General features: G+C 39.7%; 1 protein-coding gene across 1 annotated transcript in view; it reads right to left on the bottom strand.

Annotated features, from left to right (window-relative positions):
* Positions 1 to 13,264, bottom strand: part of ZC3H6 (zinc finger CCCH-type containing 6) — a 60,772-nt gene that overhangs the window by 31,804 nt on the left and 15,704 nt on the right. Inside the window, exon 2 of the mRNA XM_032770586.2 lies at positions 1,439 to 1,622. Coding sequence (XP_032626477.1) covers positions 1,439 to 1,622 — 184 coding nt within the window. The remainder of the gene's footprint in view (positions 1 to 1,438; positions 1,623 to 13,264) is intronic.

Genomic DNA, 13,264 nt, shown 5'->3' on the forward strand with positions numbered 1-13,264 from the left:
AGTCTACGTATTTGATTATCAGTGCAAGGTCGTGATAATTTCTCACACAGTTCGCCTCACACTCTCCTCGCTTCTACAAATCTCACGTCATTAGGGTTACAGCTGGCCTAACTCTTGCTAACAGACTGACATGCATTAAGATCCCCTACAAATCCTTGTCAATTCTTTCCCTTCATCCACACAGTTAAGAGCAGGAGACTTGGAGTCAGGAAATCTAGGTTCTGTTTCCAGCTCTGCTACTGTCTCTGAATGACCTTGAGCAAGTCATTTAACCCCTCTCTGTTAAATGGGTATACTTTCCAACCTTTGTAAAGTACTTAGAAATACTCTGATGACTACACCAGATTAAGTGCAAAGGACAGTCAATACCTTATCACTTATTAAATAAAATAGAACTATGAAATCTTTGTAATTTACATGGATAATAAAACATTACACAATCTCGAAGGTTCCCATCTCTAGCTTATGAAAATATTAATAAGTCCTGAGCAGACAGGCATAATTACACTGCCTCCACTTGTTTCTGTGTTATTCAGTGTTAAATTTCAGAGTGATATGAGGATGTAATATGCATACTCAAGGATGCCTGCACTAAATGTTTTCACTAAAGATTTCCTACCATTGCCATCACTGGTTCAGCAAGCCTGGGAGCTCTAGTGTGAAATCCTGGTTCCACTGAAGACAGCCAGGATTTCACCCCTAAGGCTTCAGGTAGCAACCAGCATTTAAGCACCAAGTCAACTAACTCTGCCTCCAGAGGAGAGATGGGACAATGGGTCCCCATGTGCTAAGTCCAGGATGTCTGAGAGAAGCAGAGCCCAGCCCAGTTCCACCACAATCTTCTGCAACAGCTGCTCTGACAGCTCCCAGGCCAGTGCATGCTGCTGCTCTGGCTGCTGGTGGTCTACTTTTTAGAATATTTGTTTTCAGTTATTTTGGAATGCTGCCAAAATGTTCCCACTATACACAAGCAACTGAAGAAAAATGGAGATTTTTAACAATTTATAACTCACCTAAACCTGAACAGGGACTAATAGAGTAGTAATATAATGAAAGTGAACTACCTGAAATACTTTTTATTAATAATTTGGAGTTTATAAAAAGCTAGCTGCTGAGTTTCTGAAACTGTGATTTTTGCAGTGCAGTAGCCAGAGAAATTGTTGATTTACCATCTCTTGTCCCGGACAAATTCACTGTCACTGAAGTCAGTGAAGTTACACTTGTTTATGTTAAGAGCGAATACAACCCAGTATTTTAAATCAAAATTCCATGATAAACTTTTTTTGAGGGACCTCTCATATCATATAGTGTCCAAAGAAGTGCTAGGTGCTTAGGGATAAAACTACTTTTAGATATGTTGTCCAATTTCCTGGATAAGAGAAAGTAAACTGTGTAGCTACAGTAGTAATATTCAATATTTTGGTTTACATTTTCTAACCTTATGTTTATCCCGTCTTCTTCTTTTGGATTTTTTCTTTTCCTTTTCTTTTTTGCGTTTCTTTCGTGATTTTCTATGTGCTTTTTCATTTTTCTCTTTATCTTCCCCCTTTGCATCCTGTTCTTCCTGAACTTCTTCAAATCCTGCATCATCTATTTCACCATCTTCTAGCTCACCATCTTCCCTGTATGGGAAAGGTATGATTTAGATTAAATATGAATTTCCTAAATTAAAAGCATGTAGTACAAAACTGCTCATTTGCACATTTTCAACAATAAAAGTCAATAAAGTTTTTTGTTTTTTTTTTTACTACCACGTCTCTCTCTTTCCTTCAACGAAATTTATTAATCAATAAATCTTTAAAATTCACCCAAAAAGTTACTATGACTTTCTCCCATAGTTTAAATAGTGTATCCAAATCATAAATTGGTTTTGGCCTCAATACCAGAAGTATTTTATGTACAATTAAAAATGACAAATTTAAACCATGCATAACTAAGGTCTTCTCTACCTAAGGAATATAGCCACATCAGGGCACTGGCAACTACAAAGTGTGTCCTAGCTTGGTTACAGTTTTGATTTGTAGTATACAATGGGTCTTCAACTATGTTTCATAACTAGGCTAGAGCCTTGGTCGGACCACAGCTTTCATCATCAAAGAGAGTTAAGGTCCAGTTTACATTACAAACTATAATAATGTTTTCTACTGAATTACAGATCAACAGTATTACCAACAGGAGCCCTAATTTTGTTGTGTATGTAGCGTAGTCAGGGCATAAATTAAAGATGAGTAAGGCTCTTAGAAAGCTGAGTAGTAAGTGGGACTGTACAATAAACGTGGAAGTGCTTCCACCCTTAGAAAACACTACACTTCATATGAAGTAATTTTCTTCATTTTAGGAACAAAATTTATCATAAAACCAAGATTGGGCCCATAACCGTAGCAAATTTGCAATGCTTACCCCATGTGAAAAGTCCCCCTGAAGACAAAGGAACTATTTCATACGTAAAGATTATAGGAACTTTTCCTATAACTCTGATGCTAAAGCAGCTATTCAAAGCAGCAAGCTGGTTTTAAGAGTCCTAAACAAAGCAACTAAAGGTGGACCAATTTCACACATTCCACTATATTAACTATCTAGGTTAGAAAAAGAACACTACTGTGACATAAAAACTTAAGAACTGCCATACTGGGTCAGACCAATGGGCAGTATAAGCCAGGATGAGCAGGGATGCAAAACAATGCTCCGACGTGTCCGTAGCCACTGTTTGCCAGAAGCTGGGAATGAGCAACAGGGGATGCATCACTTGATGTTTACCTGTTCTGTACGTTCCCTCTGGGGCACCTGGCATTGGCCAATGTCAGAAGACAGGATACTGGGCTAGATGGACCATTGTTCTGACCCAGTATGACCGTTCTTATGTAGTAGCCTTTCTTCATCAGTGGTCAGTATCAAAGCTTCACGGGGAATGTACAGAATAGGGTAATTTTGGAGCGATCCACCCCTATTTTCTCCTCCTGGCATCTGGCAGTCAGATGTTTAGGGACACTCAAAAATGGGATTGCATCCCTGACCAACTCAGCTAATAGCCATTGACCCCACATTTCGAAAAAGTCCAGTTACTAAAAGGTAAGTAACCTTCCTTTCTCTTCTTTGAGTGCTGGTTCCCAGGGGTATTCACTGTGACTTCCAAGCAGTGCTGGTTGATGAGGAGGGTGCAAATAAATATGCTGTGCTACAGAGTAGAGGACCACTAAGCCCAAAGGAGGCATCCCCAGCCAAAGCCAGAACCAACTGTGTGCTGAAGGTATGAATGAAGCCCCAAGTGGCTGCTCTGCATATCTCCAAGGGCTCTCGTACAGTAAGCCCTAATAGTTTGAGGAGGGGTTTTTATAAGATCCTAGCAAAAGAGTATTCAGGAGGAAATCTACTTATCTTTTGGCAATAGTAATGAACAACCTTAGAGACTTCCAAAAGGATGCTGTTTTGTGCAGGTAGAAGGCTAGAGCCTGGTGCATGCCTCAGGAATAGAGTTTTGGCTCTTCTATGCTGTGGTGAGGTTTACGGTAAAACAGTGGAAGGCAAATAGTTTGGTTAAAGTGAAAGGTATGCATTTTGGATACAGCTGAAAAGAAATCCTGTCCTTCTGAAAAATTGTATACATAAAAGCTACATGCTCCCCTATCCTTGAAGCAGAGGTACTAGCTGTCAAGAAGGCAACTTTCAAAGAAAACTGCAGGAGGGAACAGGAGACCTAGGATACACATGGTGGTCTTGTAATGGCAGAAAGGATGAGGTCTAGATCCCAGATTGGGACCAGTTTTGAGACTGAAGGGAACATCTTCATAATGCCCTTTAGGAACCTTGCAATAGTGGAATGGGTAAAGACTGAACACATCTCCATTGGGGGGTGGAAAGCATTGATGGCTGCAAAACGTCTCCATAGGGAGCTGAGACACAAGCCCAACATCTTCACTGAGAGAAGATATTCCAGCATCAGGAGGATTCCTGATGCTTTAGGAGGTAAGTGGTGCTGCTGACACCAAGGAGAATTGTTTCCCTTTAGTGGCACAGCATTTCTGCATCAAGGATCTCCTGCTGTTATTCAGGATGGAATAAACTCTCTGAGAGCATGATCTCTTCTTTATGTACACTGACCATCCAAAAACCATGCTATCTGGTGCAGAGAAGCTAGGTTGGGATGGTTCACCCCGCCCTTGTTCTGGGACAGCACAGTGTCAGCCTGTTCAAGAACCTTGTGGTCAGTTACAATGGAAACAGGTAAGGAAGAACACAGCAAAACTTCATGGGGCTGACTTTTACATACCAAGACTATGTTAGGCAGTGGGGCATACCCACACTACCTTTTCCCATAACAGACAGAGATAATTTTAGCTTTACATGTTCTCTAAAAGTCCATGTCCTCAGTTAAGGAAGAAGTTGAGTCTGTCAGGGAAAATAATCAACGCTGGATTCTCACATGGACAATTACAAAAAATGGCTAGTCATGTGGGCTTGACCACTAAAACAGAAGCAGGAAGTGAAATGTCCAGGCTTACAAAATGTTTAAGGAAAAAAACTTCCAAACAGAAAAAGAGACAGCACAAATTAGAAAACTAGATGAGAACTCATAATTTTCAATTTCTAGGTTCTTTTTCAAGTCACCTAAAACTGATAAAGTAACTCCTCATTTAATGTTGTCCCACTCAACTTTGTTTCAATATTATATCCCTGCTCAATTAGGGAACATGCTCGTTTAAAGTTGTGCAATGCTCCCTTATAACGTTGTTTGGCTGCCTGCTTGTAAGATTCTGTGGAAAAGCAGCAACTTTACAAGGCAGCATTGCAAAAGTTCTGCTTCTCTGCTTCCTCTCCCTCTCTCAGCACTTCCCCCACTGCCAAACAGCTGTTTGGTGGGGCTTAGAACGATCTTGGAGGGAGAGGGAGGAGTGGAGATGCGGGGCTTTGCTCCTCCTCCCCCTCCCTCCCAGCACTTTGCGCTTAGGACTTTCTGGGAGGGAGGGGCAGGAGCAGGGAAACCCTGCATCTCCACCCCTCCCCCTCCCTCCCAGATAGTCCTAAATGCTGCCAAACAGCTGTTTAGCGGCATTTAGGATTATCTGGGAGGGAGGGGGAGGAGTGGAGACACGGGGCTTCTCTGCTCCTCCCTCTCCCTCCCAGCACTTCTCGCTTAGGACTTTCTGGGAAGAAGAGGCAGGAGTGGGGAAGCACTGCGTCTCCCCTCCTCCCCAGAAAGTCCTAAGCACCACCAAACAGCTGTTGGGTGGCGCTTAGGACTTTGGTGGGGGAGGGATGTGGCGTGCTCTGGAGAGGAGGTGCGCCTGGAGTAGGGACAGGAAGAGGCAGGCCTGGAGCACTCCCAGCAAAATCCAAGCCTGTTCTCTGGAGAAGCTGCTGCTGCAAAGGTGCTTTCTAGCGTCCTTGCCTGCAGCAAGCTGTGCCTGTGTGGAGTGAGCCAGGGGCACTTCCCAACCACAGTACAGTATTGTACAATATACAGTATAATGCCTTTTGTCTGCCCTCCCCAAAACATATCCTTGGAACCTACCCCCCTGTATTTACATTAAATGTTATGGGACAACTGGATTTGTTTAACATTGTTTCACTTAAAGGTGCATTTTTCAGGAACAGAACTACAACATTAAGTGAGGAGTTACTGTATAACCAAGACCCTCTTTTGCTACAGGATACCTATGTGCAAATCTTAAAAGGGACAACACATTGGCAACACATCCATGAAGTCTTAACTAATACTGAAGACAAACTCAAAGAGCTCTTAGAGCAGCTGAAATAGCAAGTGACATTTATTAAAGCAACAAAAAGAAATAATGTTTCCTTATCTGTATTTTTTAATGTTTCATTATAGAGGACATACAGTGGGCTGGACACTATTCATGGGTTGGACCTGCCCATTCCATCTTCATGGAAGCTTCTTCCCCACCCTCCCACTTTGATTTCAAATATCCTCTGCTGTAGTGCTGCAACACTGCTATAAAGAATGAGAATCAAATGAACAGTGAGTCCTCCACCACATTATTAAAAAAATGAGGTTTTAAGTGTTATAGTTCCACTGGGAGTCTCTCTTGTTCACCAGCCAGGAATAAATGGGATGAGGCCGATACTAGGAATCTTGGGGACAGTGGACTGAATATAGTAGGTATGTCTACACAGCCTGCAGCAGCAAACCTCCCAGCCCAGGTCAACAGACTTGGGGTTGAGGGGCTTGTGATAGTGCTCTAAAAATAGCTGTGTAGACAGCACTTTGAAGTTGCAGTTTGGGCTGGAGCTTGTCCTCTGAAGCCCGCTCCCAATCCCTAGGCTTCAGAGCTGAGTTGCAACTTCAAAGCACTCCTACAAAGCTATTTTTAGAGTGCTAGCAATGAGTTCCACATCTGTAGACTCAGGCTCAGAGGCTTGCTGCTGTGGACTATGTAGATGTATCCCTAAGTACCTAAGGTGTAATTTCTTACGAAGGCCAGGATGTCTCTAACAAATGATATGAACATATTTAGGCTTAGGTCTATGAATCAGGCCAACAAGTCTTCCAAGTCTTGTATGTTCTTGGTAAGGAAGACTTCTGATATTTTAATAGAAAGTTGACAAATTCTCAGTAATCAGGTTGTTGAAGGAGCAGACTCTGAGGCTGAGTGGGGAAATGGTGGAGAAGGTGAACATGTCTGGCGAAAAACTAGAAGCTTCCAAATATAGCAGACTGCCATCTTTAAAAGTCTACAAAACTGAGATCTATGAAACAAATAGATTATATCTGATTACAGATGATCAGTCTTATCTACTCAAACAAGAGGAAACTAAGGAAAGTCAACACATGTATATCTGTCCACTGAAAGGAGAAAGCGTCCATGTAACATACCTAGGGATACCATTGTCAAAAGCAAAATACAAGTACAATCCCTTTTGTTCTCAGCTACAAATAAGTTCAGATGAGAGAAAATGGCTTGCTGAATATATGAATCGAAGACACTCAACTTGTCTGCTGCCACCCTTGGGCAACTGAGCTAGCCGGATTTGAGAACTGCCATGTCCTTGGTGTATACTGCTCCAATAGACAGATGGACTTTGCCTCTCCATGAATGAAAGGTCACATGGTTCAGATTTCTACTTTTTATTAGTCCCAGACAGTTTATGTAAGCCATGTTTGTTCATCTGTTGCTCCTGATGTGAAATGAGATGAGATGGTCCTGTTAATTTTATGGAAGGCTCCAATGGCACTGATGATTGCTTTAAAGGCAACATCAGGCTAAGGTAAATTAGTGTCATTTGTTTAAAAGGAAAAACTGAAGAGAATTAGGGATGCTGTGTTGTCCACATGATTTTTATATGCACAATGCCAACACAAGTATGAAGTGCAGATATTGGGAGGAAACTACATGTACAGAACACTGGAACAGAAGGGTTAAAATCTAGATGTTTTGAAATTAGAATAAAGGGAGAATTTCCAGTTGAGTGGTCTTAAAAATAAGCTCCAATATGGGTATGGTCCAGAGGGTATGCACAAGATTTTTGTTTAATTATGAATTGACTATGTGAAGAAAAGTTGCCTTTAAGTACATTTTCAGCAGCAGGTCATTAAAGTAACAGATGTAAATGCTATCTTAATGAGCTACATCACCTTGCACATTACAGGAAAAGACGAAATACCAAATAACATGGACATCAACAGGCATTTTCCTTTAAACACAGGAAATTAGACTGATGGAGCTGAGATCAGACGGGAAAACAAAAGTTAATTTCTTCAGATCTATGGAACAGAATAATAGAGTGAAGCCATTTCATGAATGAGTTATGGAATATTTTCTTTTTTAAATTTTGCTTCTATTACAGACATATGTCGAAAACAGATAGACTTCATCTGTTTTCATTGGGACCATAAATGATGTGAAAAAATATCAGGATGTTTTGAGGGTGACATCGGGATTTTGGCTTCTATGTCTAGATTTTATATAGCAAATATGGTAAAGAGGGGCAATCTCTCTAAATTTTATAAGATGCATTCTGTGTCATACAGAAATTGGGTATCTGAGGTGGACTTGGTCCAGAAGAGAAAGTCAAATGTTTAAGCTTTAAAGATTCCTGAGTAGATTATTTTTTTGTGTTGAAGAAAGGAAGGAAGATCTATGTTGACCTCCATCCTGCAAAGCTAGAAAAATACTTCCTAATTTCAGTAAAACAAGGTGGTGGGAATGACTGCATATTCCATAAGGAGCTCATCTATATTTTTGTCACAATGTTTTTTCATCCTTGAGTAAAAAAGCAATACTGAGAAAGCAGGTTGTTCAGATTGGATTGAACCCCAAGAGAGAGTTCTAAGGGACTGTCCAAATAACTTTAGTTCCATTGAAAAGGACACCATAATACACATGAGATTTGTGTGAAGGATCTCTTTTTATTGGTGAACTTTGGACCAAGGTAACTTTGCAGAGATGATGCAAGACATTTTAATTTGCACCCAGCCATTTTAATTAAGAACTCAAACTATTTTTAAGGAGCTGAATAGTATTGTAAATATATATATATTTTCTCACAGAAATTTTTGGAACAGTATACTATGTGCTATAATGGCAGGCCTGGTTAGGCCACTGTGACACACATTCTGAGAAAAGGGAACCAGAAGGAATGAAGATTAAACACACTGGATCCTCAAGCTGCTCTAAAAGGAAAGTCAACAGGTTATGATTACTGAAAAATACACATAATCTGAAGTTCAGCAGTCTGAGAGATAAAATTCCCACATTCAAATGCTGTTTCTTAACAGCAATGAGCCTAAAGCTGCTCAGATGGAGGCTGAATAAATCAAGATTGGAATGCCATGCTTAAATAGTCCAGCAGAGTCTGAACTCAAAGGATGAAAGGAATAAAACAAGCCTAATCTGCCTTCACTGTGGTGAAATGAGGAGGTCTAAGTTCCCAGAAGTCCTCCATGAAGAAGAAAAGTTTTATATTTTTGGGATAATTCAGCCAACTGCCCAACTGGAGAAAACCTGTCAGAAAAATATACTGTATACAGAAATGTATATTACTCAGTATCTCAGAAGAAAAGGGATATGCCCATACAATTTTGAATTTTAAATTAAAGCACTTTATAGTGAAAAAAAACTTGTTCCAGAATACTTAATCTTAAGTTAAAAAAAAAAAAAAAGAGTGTAATTACTCATAAGAGGCATACGCCATCTTTTCTAATTATGTTTTTGATCTTCTGACTCTTGTTATTGGCATTGTACAAGACTGTTCTGTATATTAAAATCAATAAAAACAGATTTTTAAAAAGATCAGCAGATAGGCTATAAAAATAACTGAAAATTGAAAGATAAACTTGATAAGGAAGATGCCACCTTCTTTTATACCCACATCAGCCTCTCCATGGAGCACAAAATGAACAATTTAAAGAAATTATTGAAGCACTTTATCCTGAATATATTCTTCCAGAGAGATTTTTAAAAGTGAATAGAGAAAAAATAAAAATCAATGTTAATGAAAAATAGTAGGTCAAACGTGAGAAATGACCCAAGACTGGAATGTATTATAACCTCTCGTAACATACAGATAAACTTTCTGAGACCTTTACCCTTGAAGTGGAAATTCTAATGTGCTTGGTTTCTGCCCAGAGGTGATTTTTTTTTTCGAACGACTAAGAAAAATCCTTTTAGTTGTTTTTGAGTTATAAGAGAGTGAAAGATACATTTTTCCAATTTGGTAAAATATCTAACCACTTTTTTAAAAATAAATTGGTTACAAAAACAACAGCTAAAGTTTAAAACATGAAACTCTGAATGGATATACTGTTGTCCCCTGGAGAAGTAAATAAAATGTTTTGGAGGGAAAAAGTAAGTTTTAAGTGATTGCAAAAAATCCAATGGATATCCACAGAGCATGTGCAAATAAAACCTCGCCCCTGTGCCCCCAAGATATCGTTGCACATTCTCTCTCACCATCTTAACAGATAAAGCAATATGTATGAGGAAAATAAGTGTCAAAAAATAAAGAAAACTCTTTCTGAATTAAAATAAAAAGCACTTGCTTAATATCAGGGACAACACAGGCATACTGGCTCAGACCAATGGACCATCTAGCTCGGCATCCTGTCCTCTGACATTGGCCAAAGCCAGGTGCTTCAGAGGGAATGAACAGAACAGGCAGTCACCAAGTGATCCATCCCCTATCATACACTCCCAGCTTCTGGCAATCACAGGCTAGGGACATTCAGAACGCGGCATTGCATCCCTGACCATACTGGCTAATAACCATTGATAGACCTATCCTCCAAGAACTTTTCTAGTTCATTTTTTAACCCTCCTATAGTTTTGGACTTCACATCCCCCGACAGCTAGTTCCACAGGTTAACTGTGCGTTGTGTGAAGATGTACTTCCTTTTGTTTATTTTAAATCTGCTGCCTATTAATTTCATTGAGTGACCCCTAGTTCTTGTGTTATGTGAAGAAGTAACATTTCCTTATCCACTTTCTCCACACCAGTTAAATTTTATAGACCTCTATCATATCCCCTCTTAGTCATTCTCTTTTCCAAGATGAGCAGCCCAGGTATTTCTAATCTCTCCTCATACAGAAGCTGTTTCATACCCCAATCATTTTAGTTGCCCTTCTCTGTACCTTTTCCCATTCTAATAAATCTTTTCCGAGATGGGTCGACCAGATCTGCAGACAATAGTCAAGATGTGGGCGTACACTGAATTTATATAAAGCATTATATTTTCTGTCTTATCTATTCCCTTCCTGATGGTTCCTAACACTGTTAGCTTTTTTGACTGCCACTGCACACTGAGCAGATATTTTCAGAGAACTATCCATAATGACTCCAAGATCTCTTTCTTGAGTGGTAACAGCTAATTTAGACCCCATCATTTTGTATGTATAGTTGGGATTATGGTTTCCAATGTGCACTCCTTTGCATTTATCAGCATTGAATTTCATTTGCCATTTTGTTGCCAGTTACCCAGTTTAGTGAGATCCCTTTGTAAACCTTCGCAGTTTGCTTTGGACTTAACTATCTTGAGTAATTTTGTATTGTCAGCAGATTTTGCCACCTCACTTTTTACCCTTTTTCCAGATCATTTATGAATACGTTGAACAGCACTGGTCGCAGCACAGACCCCTGGGGACACCACTGTTTACGTCCGTCCATTCTGAAAACAGATCATTTATTCATACCCTTTGTTTCCTATCTTTTAACCAGTAACTGATCCATAAGAAGACTTTCCCTCTTATCCCATGACTTTGCTTCAGACCCTTTGGTGAGGTACCTTGCAAAAGGCTTTCCAAAAGTCCATGTACACTGAATTACCTTGGTCCACATGTTGGTTGATCGTCTCAAAGCATTCTCACTGATTGGTGAAGCATGATTTCCCTTTACAAAAGCCACGCTGACTCTTCCCCAACAAATCAGGTTAATCTATGTGCCTGACAATTCTGTTCTTTACTATAGTTTCAACCAATCTGCCTGTTACTGAAGTCAGGTTTACTAGCCTGTAATTGCCAGGATTCCCTCTGAAGCCTTCTTTTAAAAATTGGCGTCACATTAGCTATCATCCAGTCATTGGGTACAGAAGCTGATTTAAATGATAGGTTACATACTACAGTTAGTAGTTCTGCAATTTCCCGTTTGAGTTCCTTCAGAACTCTTGGGTGAATCCCATCTGATCCTGGCAACTTATTACTGTTTATCAATTTGTTCTAAAACCTCCTTTAATGACACCTTAATCTGGGACAGTTTCTCAGATTTGTCATCTAAAAAGAATGGCTTGGGTGTGTGAATCTCCCACATATCCTCTGCAGTGAAGAATGATGCAAAGAATTCATTTAGTTTCTCTTCAACGGCGGTATTTTCCTTGAGTGCTCCTTTACCGCCTTGATTGTTCAGTGGCCCCACTGACTGTTTAGCAGGCTTCCTGCTTCTGATGCCCTTAAAAATGTAGTTGCTGTTAGTTTGAGCCTTTGGTTAGTTGCTCTTCATATTCTTTTTTGGCCTTCCTAATTATACATGCACACTTGACCTGCTAAACTTTATGCTCCTTTCTATTTTCCTCAGTAGGATTTAACTTCCAATTTTTAAAGGGTGCCTTTTTGCTTCTAACCACTTCTTTTACTTTGTTGTTTAGCCATGGTGGAACATTTTTGGTCTTCTTACTGTGTTTTTTAATTTGGGGCATTAATTTAATGTGAGCCTCTATTAAGGTGTTTTTTAAAAAGTTTCCATGCAGCTTCCAGGCATTTCACTTCTGGGACTGTACCTTTTAATTTCCATTTAACTAATGGCTCCATTTTTGTGCAGTTCCCCTTTTTGAAGTTGAATGCTACTGTGGTGGGCTTTTCTGGTGTCCCTCCCTTCCCCCCAAAAATTTAATTATATTATGGTTGCTATTACCAAACAGTTCAGCTATAGTCACCTTTTGGACCAGAGCCTGTGCTCCACTTAGGACTAAATCAAGAACTGCCTCTCCTCTTGTGGGTTCCAGGACTAGCTGCTCCATTTATGGTGTCAAACTCTCTGAATCCCGTCCTCAGGTGACATGTACCCAGTCACGATGGGGATAGCTAAAATCCCCCATTATTATTGAGTTATCTATTTTTATAGCCTTTCTAATCTCCCTGAGCATTTCACAGTCACCATCATGATCCTGGTCAGGTAGTCTGTAGTATATCCCTACTGTTATATTCTTATTATTCAAGCATGGGATTTCAAGCAAGGATTCTAGGTACAGTTTGGTTCATTTAAGGTTTTTACTATATTTTACTCTTATGCTTTCTTTCACATATAATGCCACTCCCCGACCAGCCCAACCTATTCTGTCATTCCTATATATTTTGTACCCTGGTATTACCCTGTCCCACTGATCATCATCATTTCAGCAAGTTTCTGTGATCCCTATTAATACCCTCATTTAATACTAGGCACTCAAGTTTACCCATCTTAGTATTTAGATTTCTAGCATTTGTATATAAGCACTTATAAAATTTGTCACTTTTTAGGTGTCTGCCACTATGTGATGTAATTGAATAAGACTCTTTCATTTGACTGTTTCTCATCAGATCCTACCTGTACTTTATCATCTTCCATCCTCTCCTCCTTACTAGGATATAGAGAATCCTCATTAACAGATCCTCCCCTAAGAGATGTCTCTGTCCGAACCGTGTGCTCCTCCGCACCCGTCGGCTTTTTCAGAAGAAAACAGTGTAAAAAATTGGAGATCTAACAATTTTAGGATCTCCACAATATTTTTGTATTCTCCACTGTTCTGCAAATTTGAAAAAAAGTTTCACTATCACATTTT

This window comes from Chelonoidis abingdonii, chromosome 3, assembly GCF_003597395.2.
Source record: "Chelonoidis abingdonii isolate Lonesome George chromosome 3, CheloAbing_2.0, whole genome shotgun sequence".
Lineage (NCBI taxonomy): Eukaryota > Metazoa > Chordata > Testudines > Testudinidae > Chelonoidis > Chelonoidis abingdonii.